Consider the following 14171-nt stretch of genomic DNA (forward strand, 5'->3'; position numbering starts at 1 on the left):
TGTCATAAGGAAACCATTGCCTTTAACAAGCACCGAAACAACCCATCCCCTCACGCAGCTCCTGCCTTCCCGCCACTAAACCCCACGGAGCTCCGTGACGTCACAACTAACCCCGCCCCTCCGTGACGCCACGCGGCGCGCGCTGCCTGCCGGGAGGCGATTGGCCGGCCCGTGGCGCGTTCCCATCGTGCCCCGCGGGACCCGTTGCGCCTCCCCCGCGGCGGCGGCGCGGCCCGAGCCCGTCCCGGCCCTTCCCGGCCCGTCCCGGAGCCCCGGCGGGAGCCTCCCTGCCCCGCCATGCCCCCCAAGAAGCAGCAGCAGCCGGCGGGGGGCAGCAAGAAGGCGGACCAGAAGAAGAAGGAGAAGATCATCGAGGTGAGGAGGCCCAGGCCGCCGATCTCCCGCCGCGGCCTCTCGCTGGGCCCTGCCGCTCCCTGCTGCTTCCCGGCTGGAGCGGCCGAGGGAAGGATCACAGAGCTGAAACCTCTCTGTTCCCGGGGAGGCACCGGATTCGCTGCGCTGCTTGGGCCCAGCTTTAGGTGTTCAGCTGGGACATTGCCAGGCCCGAGTTGTGCTGGGGCTGACCATGATCTGACAGCACTGCTCTGCTGTCTTTTTTCCTCGCCCATTTCTCATACTCATCCTGGTGCCCTGTGTGTCCGTGTGTTCCCAGAGTCCGGCTCGCTGGGGTGTAGGTTTGTGCTTTTGGGAGCAGGACCAAATGATCCCCAGAGATCCCTTCACACCTTAATGATTGGCTGGTTCCTCACTCAGATTTGCAGTGGGTTTTGTTGCAATTTGACCCGTTGACCAGATTGGAAAAAAAAAAAAATCGCTAAAAGGGTATGGGTGTTTGTGTATGCTGTGTGTGTAAATTTATGCTGAGAGTCCAAGCAGAGTAGTTACAGAAATTTAAATATTTGCCTGAATTTATTGGCATGAGAGATGCTGCTCATTACACAGGTGAAATACCTGTGTAATGTGAGTGTTCTTTTAAATCTGAGGCTGCAGAATGTTGTTTGTGTTTTTTGGAATGGTCAGGTTAGATAGTTGGTCTTGTGTTCTGGCATTGGAGTTGCTGAGGTTCTTGCTGAATGCAGCTGCCCCAGCAAAATTCTGCTTTTTATTACAAAGACATGTAGCTGAAACGGGAAAAGCTTGTACTGATTGTTAACAATAATTTATTACATAAATCAAATACACAGGGATTATATTTCCCTTGCTGTATTTACAGTGAAAATCAAGTGTATAAATGATAGATTTTCTTTCCCAACTACTTGTTTTGACTTCTCCATTTAGCACCAACTAACAGAAAAGCTGCTGTTCATAGGGGACATGTAAGTGAAAACGGCATGAGTCTGGAAACTTGGAGCTGTTTATTTTGTAATTATTTTATAATATACTTTTGGATTGTTAGGGCTTTCAAAACCATATTTGAACTGAGCTATTATCACTGGATGAACATCTGTTACTTTTTCCTGGAAGGAAGAAAATGTTGGTATCAAATCAAAGGCATGGATAAATTTTTAATGCGGGTATTTCAGTTACAAAAAATAATTTCTGCCTCAGGTACTCATGTGAAAGTGAGCTGTATTTTTTTTTTTTTGGTGAGAAATTTTTTGTAGATTTGGTATAGAAATTTTACCTTAACAATAAAGCTGAAGATCTAGAGGAAGAATTGGTTTAGGCAGCAAACAGAAACTTCTGGCAGTGGAGTTCAGGAAATAGTGACACCTGTCCAGACTTACTGTATGGTAAAGACTTAACTTCATATTAGTGCAGTTAGAAAAGGAAAAGCTTCCAGTACTTGAAAATAAGAAGTAATATGTCACATGTGGCAATAGTCATCTGTATAAGATACATCACATTTCTATCTGAATGGTTGAAGATAGAAGTAATAAGTGATTTCAGGTAGATAGAAGAGAAACCAGCAGTAGTTATGGCTAATCAGTTGTCCTGTTTTTGTCAGATGTTCCTTGGATAGTCTCCAAAACCATCTTGTCCTGTTGCCTTGAGAGGCCTAAGAACACTGTGTACATGCTCACACTGATACTGGGGCACGAGGAGGTCTGGTGATAAGAACAAGGGCTTACACAAGGGCTGCATTTAGGAGGTTCTGGTGAAAAGCCACTCCTGAAGATGATATGAGGAATCTAAATTTTGTCCATGCTGTTTCTCAGATTGCTTGTGTTGCTAGAGGAAATAATCTGTGCTTTACTGAAAGCCTAAGAGGAGTGGCAAGGGTGGGCATTTTGCTGTTTTGGTGGTTTGTTGTTGGTTTCTTTTTAATTAATATGGCTGTGTTTGTCTCTTGGTTTAGGACAAAACATTTGGCCTAAAGAATAAAAAAGGTGCAAAGCAGCAGAAATTTATCAAGGCTGTGACTCACCAGGTTAAGTTTGGTCAACAGAATCCACGTCAGGTAAGCATTTATTGTGGAATGTTTTCCTGCTGCATAGTCAAATCATCTTTCACTGTACATACAGATGGTCATGTACTGAAGGAGAAGAAAATTGAGCTGTTCCTTGCCTCCTGTGACTGGCACAGATCTAACTAAAAATTGTCTTGCAAAGCTTGTCTAGCTGTAAATTATGTGCCTGTGCTAAGGTAGTACAGAGTATGGGGGTTTGTTGGTTTTTAGTTTGTTGTTTGGTTGGCTTTTGTTGTGAAAAAACAACTGCATCTTATCCAAACTCAACTAGTCAGGGTAAGCGTTTGTCTCGATAGTATTCTGATAGTAGCATAGGTAAGTTTAAGGTATACCTGAAATTAAATTATAGATACTGGCTGTCAGCAAAGTACAGTTGCACCTTCTTTCTCTTTTTTCTCTTTAATTCCTACCTTATTTGAGAAACAGTGAGCAATTAAAATTAACAATAGTTGTTACTAAAACTGGAATTGAAAGAAGATAAAAGTGTAAACCTATATATTCTCATTCTTCTACTTACAGAAGTATTACAATTTTAAGTGGACACAAGTCTGTCAAGTCTCCATCAATTTGGTGAACTCTTTGGTCAAAAAGCCTGAAATTTTGAGCCGCTCTCTGCAACTTGGCTCTTCCATATGATGAAATAAAATGAGATATAGTGTTTCCATTATACTTAATCAGAAAGCATGGATTTAATGGAAATGATCCAGGTCTAAGAAAGCTAGCTGTAAAATTTTTACACAGCTTTCTGTTCTATGAATAAGCCTGTAAATAATTACACTTGCGTTAGCTCAATTCATGATGTCATGATACATTCCTTGCATAAGAAGGATGAACTAGCTTGACAAGCCCAACTTGAAAGTAAAGTTGATATTTGGGTCATTAGATCTAATAATTTTTTGTTGTGGAAAAGATTCTTTGATGTCACTTCAGGAACATTGGTGTTACTCAAACAGTTCTGAAATTTGTGTATGAAATCCCTGGATCTGTGGCATGTATACAAATATCAATGTGTAAAATAGCCAGCCTAAAATAATGTTATTTCTCAAATGCTGGTAGCTATTGACTGTTGGATGTCAGGACCAAATGTTTAAACCTGATTATACCTCTCTAACCTTACAAAATAGCTTTCAGTTAGGATTGTCCCCAAGAAAGAAGTTTTTGAAACAATTTTCCTTGTGTCATGAGATGAAAATGGAAATGCTGTCAAAGTTTTGGTTTTGGTGGTGTGTGTTTTTTTGTTTTGCTCCTTTTTTTGATTTGTTATTGTTTCTTTGGTTTTTTTTGTTTCTTTGATTTTGGGGGGTTTTGTTTGTTTATTGTTGGTTTGTTGGGGTTTTTTTTAAGACAAGCTTCATCTTCAACCTTTTAGAGGTGTGAAACATAAGCATTCTTAAAGTACTACTTTATGTAGTTGACATATGTGAGTCTGCACATTATTTAAAATATCATTTGTGAACTTTTAGTATAAAAACTAGCCGAGCTGCTAATTCCTTTCTAAAACAATTTGGTGTGTTTTTTCCAAACTCACCATAAGAACAAAGCTCCTTTTTTAATATTACACTGTATTTTAGAAAATAGTACCCCACATACTTGTTTGTGATGTTAGTCTCACTAGCTTCCCATAAGGGTAAGAGTCAAATAAACACAGAATCCATAAGGGTAGAGAAGACCTCTAAGATCTTTGAGGCCAGCCATTAACCCAGCACTGCCTGTTCACCACTAAACTATGTTCCCAAGTGCCCCATCTACACATTTTTGAACTCTTGCAGGGATGGCAAGTCCACCAATATTTGACCCACCCTTTCAGTGATGAAATTTTTCCTAAAATCTCATCTAAACATTGTCTGGGGTAACTTGAGACCATTCCCTCTTATCCTGTCACTTGTTACCTTGAAAAAGATATGGACCCCCACCTTGCTAAAACCTCCTTTCATATCTGATCTAAGAATGTTTCTCCCATGTCCGCTTTCATGTTTTTCATCCCACTTTGGTATGGATACACAACTGCTCTGGCTTATCTGAAAAAGGGTGAGGCAGAGTCAGGTATTTTTTTCCTTATACATGAAGTCTTCTTTCGCTAGATGAGCTTCTTTTCCAGTCTTTGAGCCCTAGTTAAGCAATGAAACATTCATATGTTGAGTTGATCCAAGTTGAAATAATGTTCTAAAAGCACTTCCGACTTACATGGATAGATTTCCTGCAATGGCTGCCTGTATAGATGAGAAAAAAGAGCAAATCACAGCATGTAGGGGACTCAAGACAAGAGGCTTTTTCTTGTGCAGATCTGGAAGTAGCTGCACTGAGTAGTTGCACTGCAAAACTCGAGTGGTTTCCATGCCTCTCGTTGGCTTTCCTACCTGTAAAGGTGCAGTAGGGGTCACTGTGGCACTCAGGTATCTGCCAGCGCCTCTCCTCTCTGGCAGATTTGCAGTCCCTCCTGTAGGACAGGTCAGTGCCAGTAAAGGGCAGCAGCTGCACACACAACAGCAACAATTCTGAGCCTTCCAGGCATCACAGGTTGATTCCTTCCTGCCCTCATAAACTAATTTCGAGTGATTGGCTATTTTAACGTGCAGTTTGTGTGAAGTAAGTCCTGGCATTCTGATTTTATATTTATAACTTTTAATTTGGGGTCATTATAGGCTGCTCAATCAGAAAGTGAGAAGAAATTAAAGAAAGAAGATAAGAAAAAGGAATTACAAGAATTAAATGAGCTTTTCAAGCCTGTGGTTGCTGCACAGAAAATAAGCAAAGGTATGACTAACTGATTTATCTTCATTTGCATTCTCTTATTTGTATAGCTACTTGAGGTAAAATAGCCCTTCAAAAACACCAGTTGATATTTTAATGGGATAGATGTGACTATTTCCTTCTCAATCTGGTGTGCCAAGTATTTTGTCAGTCACGATTTGGCTTTTTTTTTTGGGAAGTCCTCTGGAGTCAGTAGATCATAAGAATATCAAAAGCTACATTGATGTTGTCAGCACAGCTGAAGATACTGGCTGTGTTCTGATTCATCAATTAGATGCTTCTGGATGTGTGGCATGATTTTTGTGTGTGTGTGATGGTATTTGTTTAAAACAGCCTGTGTCCCCAGGGAAGTGTGGACATCCAAAGAAAGAATAAAAGATCATAACTATTGTCTTAAAGAAGACTAGTACTCAAATCAGAACAGTGAATACTTTCCAGTTACTTGTATCTGACCACATAATTAGCAGTAGCATCGTGTTTTGGTCTCTCTTGACTTTGGTTATTGAACACACAAATTTTGTGATGTTACCAAGTTTTTATTTACCAATCTACTGGAGCTTATGTGCAATGATTTTTGACAAAAAAAAGTGTGATTTCCATATATTTGAAGCAAACCTTATATTTACTCATTGTGTTACTGACGAGCAACAAAGGATACTTTTCTCTGTGATCTGCAGCTTTCTGTATCAGTTTTCTCTAAATCAAGTAGCTTTTGACTTTGAGTTATTTCAGAAAACTAATATTGCCCAGGTATTTAGATTACATTTTAAACAGGTGTTGCTGTACATATTGAAATCACTTTGAGTCAAACCAAAAGTGAAGCATCATGTGAAAAACTCGAGCTTAAAATCTTACACGAGAACTTAATTAATATTACAAGTAAAGTATTTCTGAATTAGTCATGTCTCGTAAATACACCTGCTTCTTTCATTGCTTTTTTATAATGACCTCCTAATGGTCAAATAATTCTTTAGTGGGATGATTTTTACTTAAACTGTAGTTAGGATGGTTGGATAGTTCATACTAGAACAACAGTTGCTTATTTGCTCTGGTCAGCCATTTTCTTCCTGTTATTAAAAGAAGAAAGTGGTTTGAGTGAGTGTGGGTTAAATTATTGTAATTTATTGTAGTGTGTTGTTGATGAATTGGGGAATGGCTGACATCCAGAAGATGCTGTATTGTGTACTACATGCAAGAATAGCTTCATGTATAGGAAAGAAGTTGCACAGAATGATCTCTCTTACGTATTGTAATACACGAATTAATAATTTTCACAGGCATACCATATTTCTTTAAAAAGTTTAGTGGCACCTCTGATACTTAGTGTAAATACCATGCAATAAAAGTAAATTTGGCATGTTCAGGACATGAATTATATACTTATCATGAACACTTTAAATAACTTATTTTAAAAACCTATTTTCATTCTCTATATAGCCTCGATATTGTTCCCAGAATTTCTAGAATATAATTTTTGCTTAAAAGTAGTATTAAAATATAAAAACTTTCTTCACTCAGGCGCTGACCCCAAATCTGTAGTTTGTGCTTTCTTCAAGCAAGGACAGTGCACTAAAGGAGACAAGTGCAAGTTTTCTCATGATTTGTCATTGGAAAGGAAGTGTGAAAAACGGAGTGTCTACATTGATGCAAGAGATGAAGACCTTGAAAAAGGTATAATAATTGTAGAAAGTTACTACTAAGCTATTCTGATTCTGAAACTGGAATTTTAAGATTAAGAGTCTTCTGTTATTGTGGTTATGATCCTGAAGAACAGTGAGTAAGGCAACCCATCCCCCTACATTCAAAGTTCTGAGCAGCACTGAAACTTTTTCCAAGTGTGCTCTCAAGTGTTCTTCAGACCTTACCTAGAAAAAGAAGTATGACCTGCTGATACTGCATGGTGGTTTTTCAGTTGTGCAATGTCATGTATTATGTCATACAAGTCGCAGGTTGAACAGTACTTGACCTTTCTTAGAGCTGCTGTTTCCCTCCTAAGTTCTGTAGAAGGGCAAAAGGAGAAAGTGTAGTGAGCAACCAGAGTTGCCTTCCAGAACTGCTACTAGTGTTTGGCCAAATGTGCACAGTTCCAAAATTAGAGATACTTGGGAGTGTTTTTTCTGTGACTTTCTCTCCCCAAATGACTTGTCGGCTAAGTACTCTGGATTTTATTTTTATTTAGCAGGGATTAGAGATTTTATAGAACTTGGTTTTTTCACATTTCCTCATGTCTCAGTCTTTATTTGAATTTTAGCCTCTGTCATCCTAAATGTATATGATGGGATCCCACAGATTCACTGCTGTTACTGTCATTGGTTGACACTGAACCATGCCGTAAATCAAATCCCTCCTGATGGGAGAGAATTTTCTAAAAGTGCTTGCAAGGAGTTTCAAAGATAAACCGAGACTTTTCCTGGAGTTTCAATGCTGCCGGATAGTTGTTTATTAAGTCTTATCAGAGGAACAGAGCCACTAGCATGACCCAGGTACAGCACAGAGCACAGAAAGCAGGAAATAAGTCTAATTATCAAGATTTATGCAGCCTTTTAAAGATAATTTAACCAATAGTTACTAAAAACATATATTATTTTCACTTTCTTACCAATTATTCAGTAACACGGGCAGGAACTGTGGAGTTCTCTATCCAATCATCCCAAACTACTTTTACTGCAGAACATGGAGTAGTAGAAGAAGGAGAAGAAGGTTTAGAGAACAACAAGAATCCTCCATTTTGATATTTTTTACTCTTATCTATTTACTACAAAGAGAAGCCCAAAACCTCTAAATTTTTCACCCTGTGACAATCTTACATAGCAGTTTATCACCTAATTCACACCACTGTATTTTCTAGTTCTTGTCTGATAGTTGGTAATTTTTTCCAAGGTTGGAGGTTAAAACAGTGTTGCTCAGGGGGGTAAAAAACCTTAAAAACAGGCAGAGAAATATTCTTGGCACTCTGGGTTCCTACAATTGGTGATTTGCTTCTTTTGATGGAACTTTCTTTTAACTTTAACACAGATAATTTGGTATTATCTCTTTCAATCCTCAAGTTAGATTATCTGTATTTCTGGATGTTAACCCTCCAACCTTCTCTTTTATTCAGTTGTCTTGTTTTTCTTCTTTTCCCTTGTCCACACTCAGTACTTTACAGATGGAATGACACATTATTGAGTGTTTAATTGAAACACACTCTATGCATTTCAAAATTAAAATTTCTAGGGCTTTTGAGGTAATTTACTCTTGAGTGGCATGGGAGAGTTTGAAAACATTATTTTAAAAACCTGAATTTATTTTGCATTGTATAAGCTACTTAAAATATAAGAATTGCATATTAAAACTGTTACTGGGCAGAAAAGCAGCTTGCTGGCAATGTTTAGTATTTGGAATATTTTTGTGAAACCATCTGTTGTCTTTTTCTAGATACAATGGACAACTGGGATGAGAAGAAGCTGGAAGAAGTGGTGAACAAGAAGCATGGTGAGGCGGAAAAGAAAAAACCCAAAACCCAAATAGTATGTCCTCTTTTTTTTTTTTTTTTTTTTTTTTTTTTTTAATTGCACTGTACTAGAAGGAATTAAGTGCAGTCTGGCATTAGATGTGTTTATCATTATGTAAAAATCTGGAATGGAATATTATAATAATAATACTCTGAGTAGACAGCTGGACTGATAGTATTTCTAGTAATATATGGAAAAATTTTAAAAACCACAAAGAAAATCACAGCCCAACAGCTCTTTTCAGTCCATAAAGTGTTTTATTATGTACATTACAAATGGATAGTAGGTGAAGTGATAAAGGATTCAGTAGTGTATCTAATGCATCCTAATTGCCTAGAAGATCCAAGTATTGTGATTAGTGAAGTCTGTTATTGCCATATATATTGACTTGTTTATGTACTGGGTGACATACAAGCATTACAAGTTTTTAAATTTTCTCCTTTAAGTTGGAATTTACGAATTGAGAGTAATTTGTAATTCCTGGGCTCTAAGTTCAACAAGATTTTTTAGGTTTGCACTAAACGGCATAATGGGTTAATCCCTTTTTCTTTCTTTGGGACTGTTTCACCTCATTTTCAATACCAAGTAAGTAAAAAGTCTATTTTTAGTCTATTTTTAACTTCTGCCTAAATTTGCAGAAGTTAAACATTGCTGTGGCTAAAAACAAACTATTAATTGCTTGTTAAAGGTCTCAGAATGGCATCTTTACCTCAGGATCCAGAGCTGGAAGGTTTAACATGTGAAGCAGATGCAATTTATTTTGTTTAAAACTGCACCAATGTTGGTGAGCAGAAAGAGAAGTGCTGATGAGGAGTACACAGTTGCCAGTCTTCTCTCATCTTGTCTTTTTTAATTGGGATCATATTGTGGGAGAAAAAGCTGTTGACTACATCAGTTTTAGATGGGTGCGCTTCTTCGTCTACTGTTCTTAGTAGTAATGCATTTCACATGTTCCTTCTGTTTTGAGCACAACTGACTTGGACTTACTGAACTTCTGACATGGAGTGTAAGATGCTGGGAATGGAAAGAGAACATGGTGCTAACAACCATTGTTTTTATACAGGTCTGCAAATACTTCCTTGATGCTATTGAAAACAACAAATATGGATGGTTTTGGGTCTGTCCAGGTGGAGGAGACAACTGCATGTATCGCCATGCTCTCCCTCCAGGCTTTGTATTAAAAAAAGACAAAAAGAAGGAAGAAAAGCAAGATGAAATTTCATTAGAAGATCTAATAGAAAAAGAGGTAAAGTTGTCAGACAGCTACCTTTTGGTGGTAGTTGTTTTCGTTACTCTGAAGAGACACATAAAAAATTTGCTAATTTATGATAAAAAACTATTCGATGTTTTTAGAGCTGTATGAGCTAGGGCGAAGGATACGTAGCATTGATTCATGTTTTTGTTTAGGAACTATTACCTAGTGAATAGAATTAACTGCAGCTGCATACTTAGTGCAGCTGTTGCTTACCCTTTTTTAGGAGGCTTCTATTTTTTGACTGCTATTTCTCATTTATCCATTACAACTGCTTTTGTGGCTTTTCTTATCCCCTGCTCACTGTCTCCTTAGTTCTCCCTTATGTCTCTAATGAGGAAGCAACACCAAGAGCACAAGGCCTTCTGAAGGTGTTGCTGCTCTGCTTCTGTCACCGTTGCTTGGCAGTGTCAATTTGAGCAGAACCGAATTCTTTCATTTATTTCCTCCTCCACTTCTCCTATTAATTTTTATACCACCTCATCTCACTAGCTGGGAAATCGTTAAGATGATGATGCATGTTTAATAGTGTAAGAGTCAAGAGGGAATTGGAAAGAAATGTTTTCGATTAGTTTCTGGAATAATTAAATGTCCAATATGTTGTAGCCTTTTGAAAGAGTTCCTAGCATTAATCACACTCTCTCCTTGACAGCGTGCTGCCTTAGGACCAAATGTTACCAAAATTACTCTAGAGTGTTTTATTGCATGGAAGAGAAGAAAAAGACAAGAAAAAATTGATAAGGCTGAGCAAGACATGGAGAGGAGAAAAGCAGATTTTAAAGCTGGCAAAGCATTAGTGGTAAGTTTTGCTGTCCAATTCTTAATGTAAGAAGAGCAAGTAAATAAAGTTCTGTGATAAGGTAGCTGCCCTGAAATTGCTTTGCTTATTTTTGTGTGTCATTTTCTTTTCCTTGCTTTTTTGTGGTTTGTTTGTTTGGGGTTTTTTGTAAGCAGTATCAATTCCATGATGTGATAACTGAATGTTTCTTTTGCTGTGGATAGATTAGTGGACGTGAAGTATTTGAGTTCCGGCCAGAGCTGGTTGATGCAGATGATGAAGAAGCAGATGACACCCATTATGTTCAAGGAGCAGGAGATGATGATGAGGTAAAAAAACAGGATTAAAGCAAGGAATATTTCAATTGCATTCAGGTTTGAAAAATTTCAATTTGAGAGCCCTTACAATGAAATTAGTAAACTTGATTCTTAATTTAATACTGCCACAGAGTATATTTTTTCAGAAGGTTCCTGTTGAAGGTGAGAAATGTTGTAGAAATATTGCAGAAGTGAGGATTTTTATGGAAAAGTAATTCATGCAGAGCATCTTGGTTTATTTTCCAGATGGAAGACCCTGTGTGCATAAATGATGTAGATTTGAACCTGTATGTCCCCAAGGCAGTAGAGGAGACTGGTATTACAGTCGCTAGTCCAGAGCGATTCAGCACATACACTTCAGTAGAAAAAGATGGTAAGTTATTTTTTTTTCCAACCTGTTTTCATAATTGATTATCCGGACCTGCATATTAACCAGGTGCATACATTTTGGCCGATGTAAGTCTGCATGAATTTCAAATAAAGTAGCTTCTTCATAATTTCAAAATTTGAAAGCATGTTTAGTAGGATTGTGAATTCAGTTGATTCAGTTGATTAAGAAACTTGTGACACTGAAATGCCTAAGAATTATGTTTATTTTCAGATAATAAATTAAGTGAAGCTTCTGGTGGTGATATAAACAACAGCGAGCAAAATGACTTAGATGAAGATAATGATGGAGATGGGGAATTGGAAAATGGAGTAATTGATGCAGTTCCAGTTGATGAAAATCTCTTTACTGGAGAGGACTTGGATGAACTAGAAGAAGAACTAAACACTCTTGATTTAGAAGAATGAACTAAAAAGGTCCAGTGAGGAATTAAACCTATGTGGCAAAGTGAAAACTGACTACATTTTTTCTCCTTTTTGAACAGAATTCTTAAACAAGATGTTTATGGTTATGCAGCTGAACATGATGGGCACGTTATATACCAGGAATGTTTCCCTTCAATCTCATCTACTCCAGTCTTGACTATGCTCACAGTAAAACGTTCAGAGTAGTTCAGAATTACCCGGCAGCTGAATTTGCAGACAGTGAGATTATAACTTTCAACTAAAAGTAGGAAGTGTAACTGCTTTGCCAGTATGCAAGTGGGCAGTTTGACATCAGGTACAATACAAAAATCCAAGTATATATACATTCTTCACAAAAACTGCATTTTATTAGTGATTGTGTTGATTTAGAAACTGCCTGAAGTGGTTTTTAGGCAGGGTACTCTAATGGAGCTGATGCAGATTATGCTTCTTTAAGTGGTGATTAGCTTTATTTGATCAGCTGGATACTGAAGATTGTGAACTGATACTTCATACAATACAGTACAGTGCCCTCTGTTTAAAATGTTTTAAACTTTCCCACCACCTTTTGCCAATAAATCTGTAAATAAAAATTATCAACTTTAAAATACCTGTGTTGATTTTTCTCTGCTAAGTTAGGATATCATACCAAATTGTTAAGAACTGGATTTTCTAATAGAGTGGTAAATGTTTTTCTCTGCAGTCTTGATACAGAAGAGATGATGTTGGCTTCAGTTAAATTTGGGATACCTGCAATTACAATTTTTTTGTCTACTCTTGATGCAGTATAGAATTCAGCAGCCAGCTTTTCTCCCTTGCTGTTCTTATTCCCTGCCCACCCATTAATTGATGTAATTCCTGCTGTACATCACTCACTGCTATTCCAGTCTCATTCTCTCCCCACTGTCTTTTGTAGATTAGTGAAGACTTCAGGCTCTGCAGAGCAGGGATGTTACAGTCCAAAACATGCCTGTCATCCCTTTGGTGTCCTCTAAGTAACAGGAAGTTGTACAGGGGTAAGTTGCTTCAGGTGCTGTAGCCTGCAGACTGCACTTAAGTCAGTGTGTCCTTTTCCAGTGGATTGAGATTCTGCCATAAAGATTTCTCAGCAGTGGTGCTTTTCCAGGGGGCTGTAGGCTGTGCCTCCTTGCCATACTACCCGTGGTATCAGCCACAGTACTGCTGTACTAACAATACCGTTTGTATCGATTTTTCTAAAGCTCTTAAATCACTACTTCCAGACCATTAGGAGTTGTGGCATTTTTAGTGAGCTTTCCCAAACTGCTTTTGGATGATATTATTAGCTTTACTGGTTATTTCTGGCACTGCTGAATTGACTCTTGTATCTTGAATGCTATTTCTAAAATAGCAGACTTAGAACTTTTGGCCTTTTTTGGGATCTTTGTGGAATTCATTTTTTCCTGTAGGAGCAAGAAGCAGTGCTTGGGAGAAAGAGGCCTACTGAAATTGACTTCTAAATGTAAGTGTTTAAGGAAAAGCTGCACTATCAGGTACAAATATTTATTTATGCAGATTTTTCTCCTGTGGCCATAAATAAACAGAGTTGATGGATTATTGTGTTACACTGGCCAGCAATAGGATACCTGGCTATCAGGACACTTAAGAATGCAATTCATTTGAATGTATGTTGCATAATTTTTCAAAGCTGTATATTTTAAATGGGAATAAAAGTAATTTAATCATTATCAACGATGAAAATGGCTTTCTATGTTTTGTGCCTTAGGGGCTGGTTTATTGTATATAATACTCGATAATACTGATCTGTGTCACTGATGTAAATAGGTTAAATCTTTGCCAAAATTTTGTTCATGTTACTTGAATTTTACAGTGGAGGAATGACAGGGTGACTCATTAATTTCAGCTGATAAAACACTGATGGATAGGCAAAGAGTGACTATGTGCCCTTTTGGGTCTAAAGGGATGGTTTTGGTGCACAACTCCTTTGTACAGTTATCATTTAAACATTCGGACAGTCACCTTGCATAGCACTGAAATCCTTTGAACATCCATAAGTTAGCTGAAGAAAACCTGATTTTCCTAGGCAGTAGTTGTTGACAGATGACTTCACAGGGGCAGGAAACAAAAGCTGACTGTTGTCGTTTGGTTTTCACTCTTTTTCCTCTCAACTTACTCTGGCACAGCTCCTGGCTGGGCTTACTCTGCCCAGATTTCCAACCACGAATGCAGGGTGACTGCTCTTAAGGAGTCAGGGCAGCGTTCAGGCTTCAGAGGGTGGGGAACCATATGCTGTTACATGTTCCTTCTGCTTTCCCATGGGCTGGAATATAATCTGCTAAAGGTTCTTAATCTTCTCATTTAAAGAACCTTGGATTTG

General features: G+C 38.2%; 1 protein-coding gene across 1 annotated transcript; it reads left to right on the top strand.

Annotated features, from left to right (window-relative positions):
* The first annotated feature begins 207 nt into the window (after positions 1–207).
* On the top strand, positions 208–13528 carry ZC3H15 (zinc finger CCCH-type containing 15). Its single transcript, XM_032114783.1, has 10 exons — positions 208–375; positions 2321–2422; positions 5074–5185; positions 6701–6853; positions 8600–8691; positions 9740–9922; positions 10581–10727; positions 10931–11035; positions 11270–11396; positions 11625–13528. Exons 1-10 carry the CDS (start codon positions 298–300, stop codon positions 11816–11818), a joined length of 1293 nt encoding a protein of 430 aa, XP_031970674.1. The 5' UTR covers positions 208–297; the 3' UTR covers positions 11819–13528.
* The last annotated feature ends 643 nt before the right edge of the window (positions 13529–14171 follow it).

This window comes from Corvus moneduloides, chromosome 7 (genome assembly GCF_009650955.1).
Source record: "Corvus moneduloides isolate bCorMon1 chromosome 7, bCorMon1.pri, whole genome shotgun sequence".
Classification (NCBI taxonomy): Eukaryota; Metazoa; Chordata; class Aves; order Passeriformes; family Corvidae; genus Corvus; species Corvus moneduloides.

What these genes read in the sequence shown, in the direction of transcription:
- ZC3H15 (XM_032114783.1), top strand. Translation starts at nt 298, where the DNA reads ATGCCCCCCAAGAAGCAGCAGCAGCCGGCGGGGGGCAGCAAGAAGGCG. An exon ending in AGATGAAGACCTTGAAAAAG is followed by an intron (nt 6,854 to 8,599) that starts GTATAATAATTG and finishes GTCTTTTTCTAG; the next exon opens with ATACAATGGACAACTGGGAT. An exon ending in AAGCTGGCAAAGCATTAGTG is followed by an intron (nt 10,728 to 10,930) that starts GTAAGTTTTGCT and finishes TGCTGTGGATAG; the next exon opens with ATTAGTGGACGTGAAGTATT.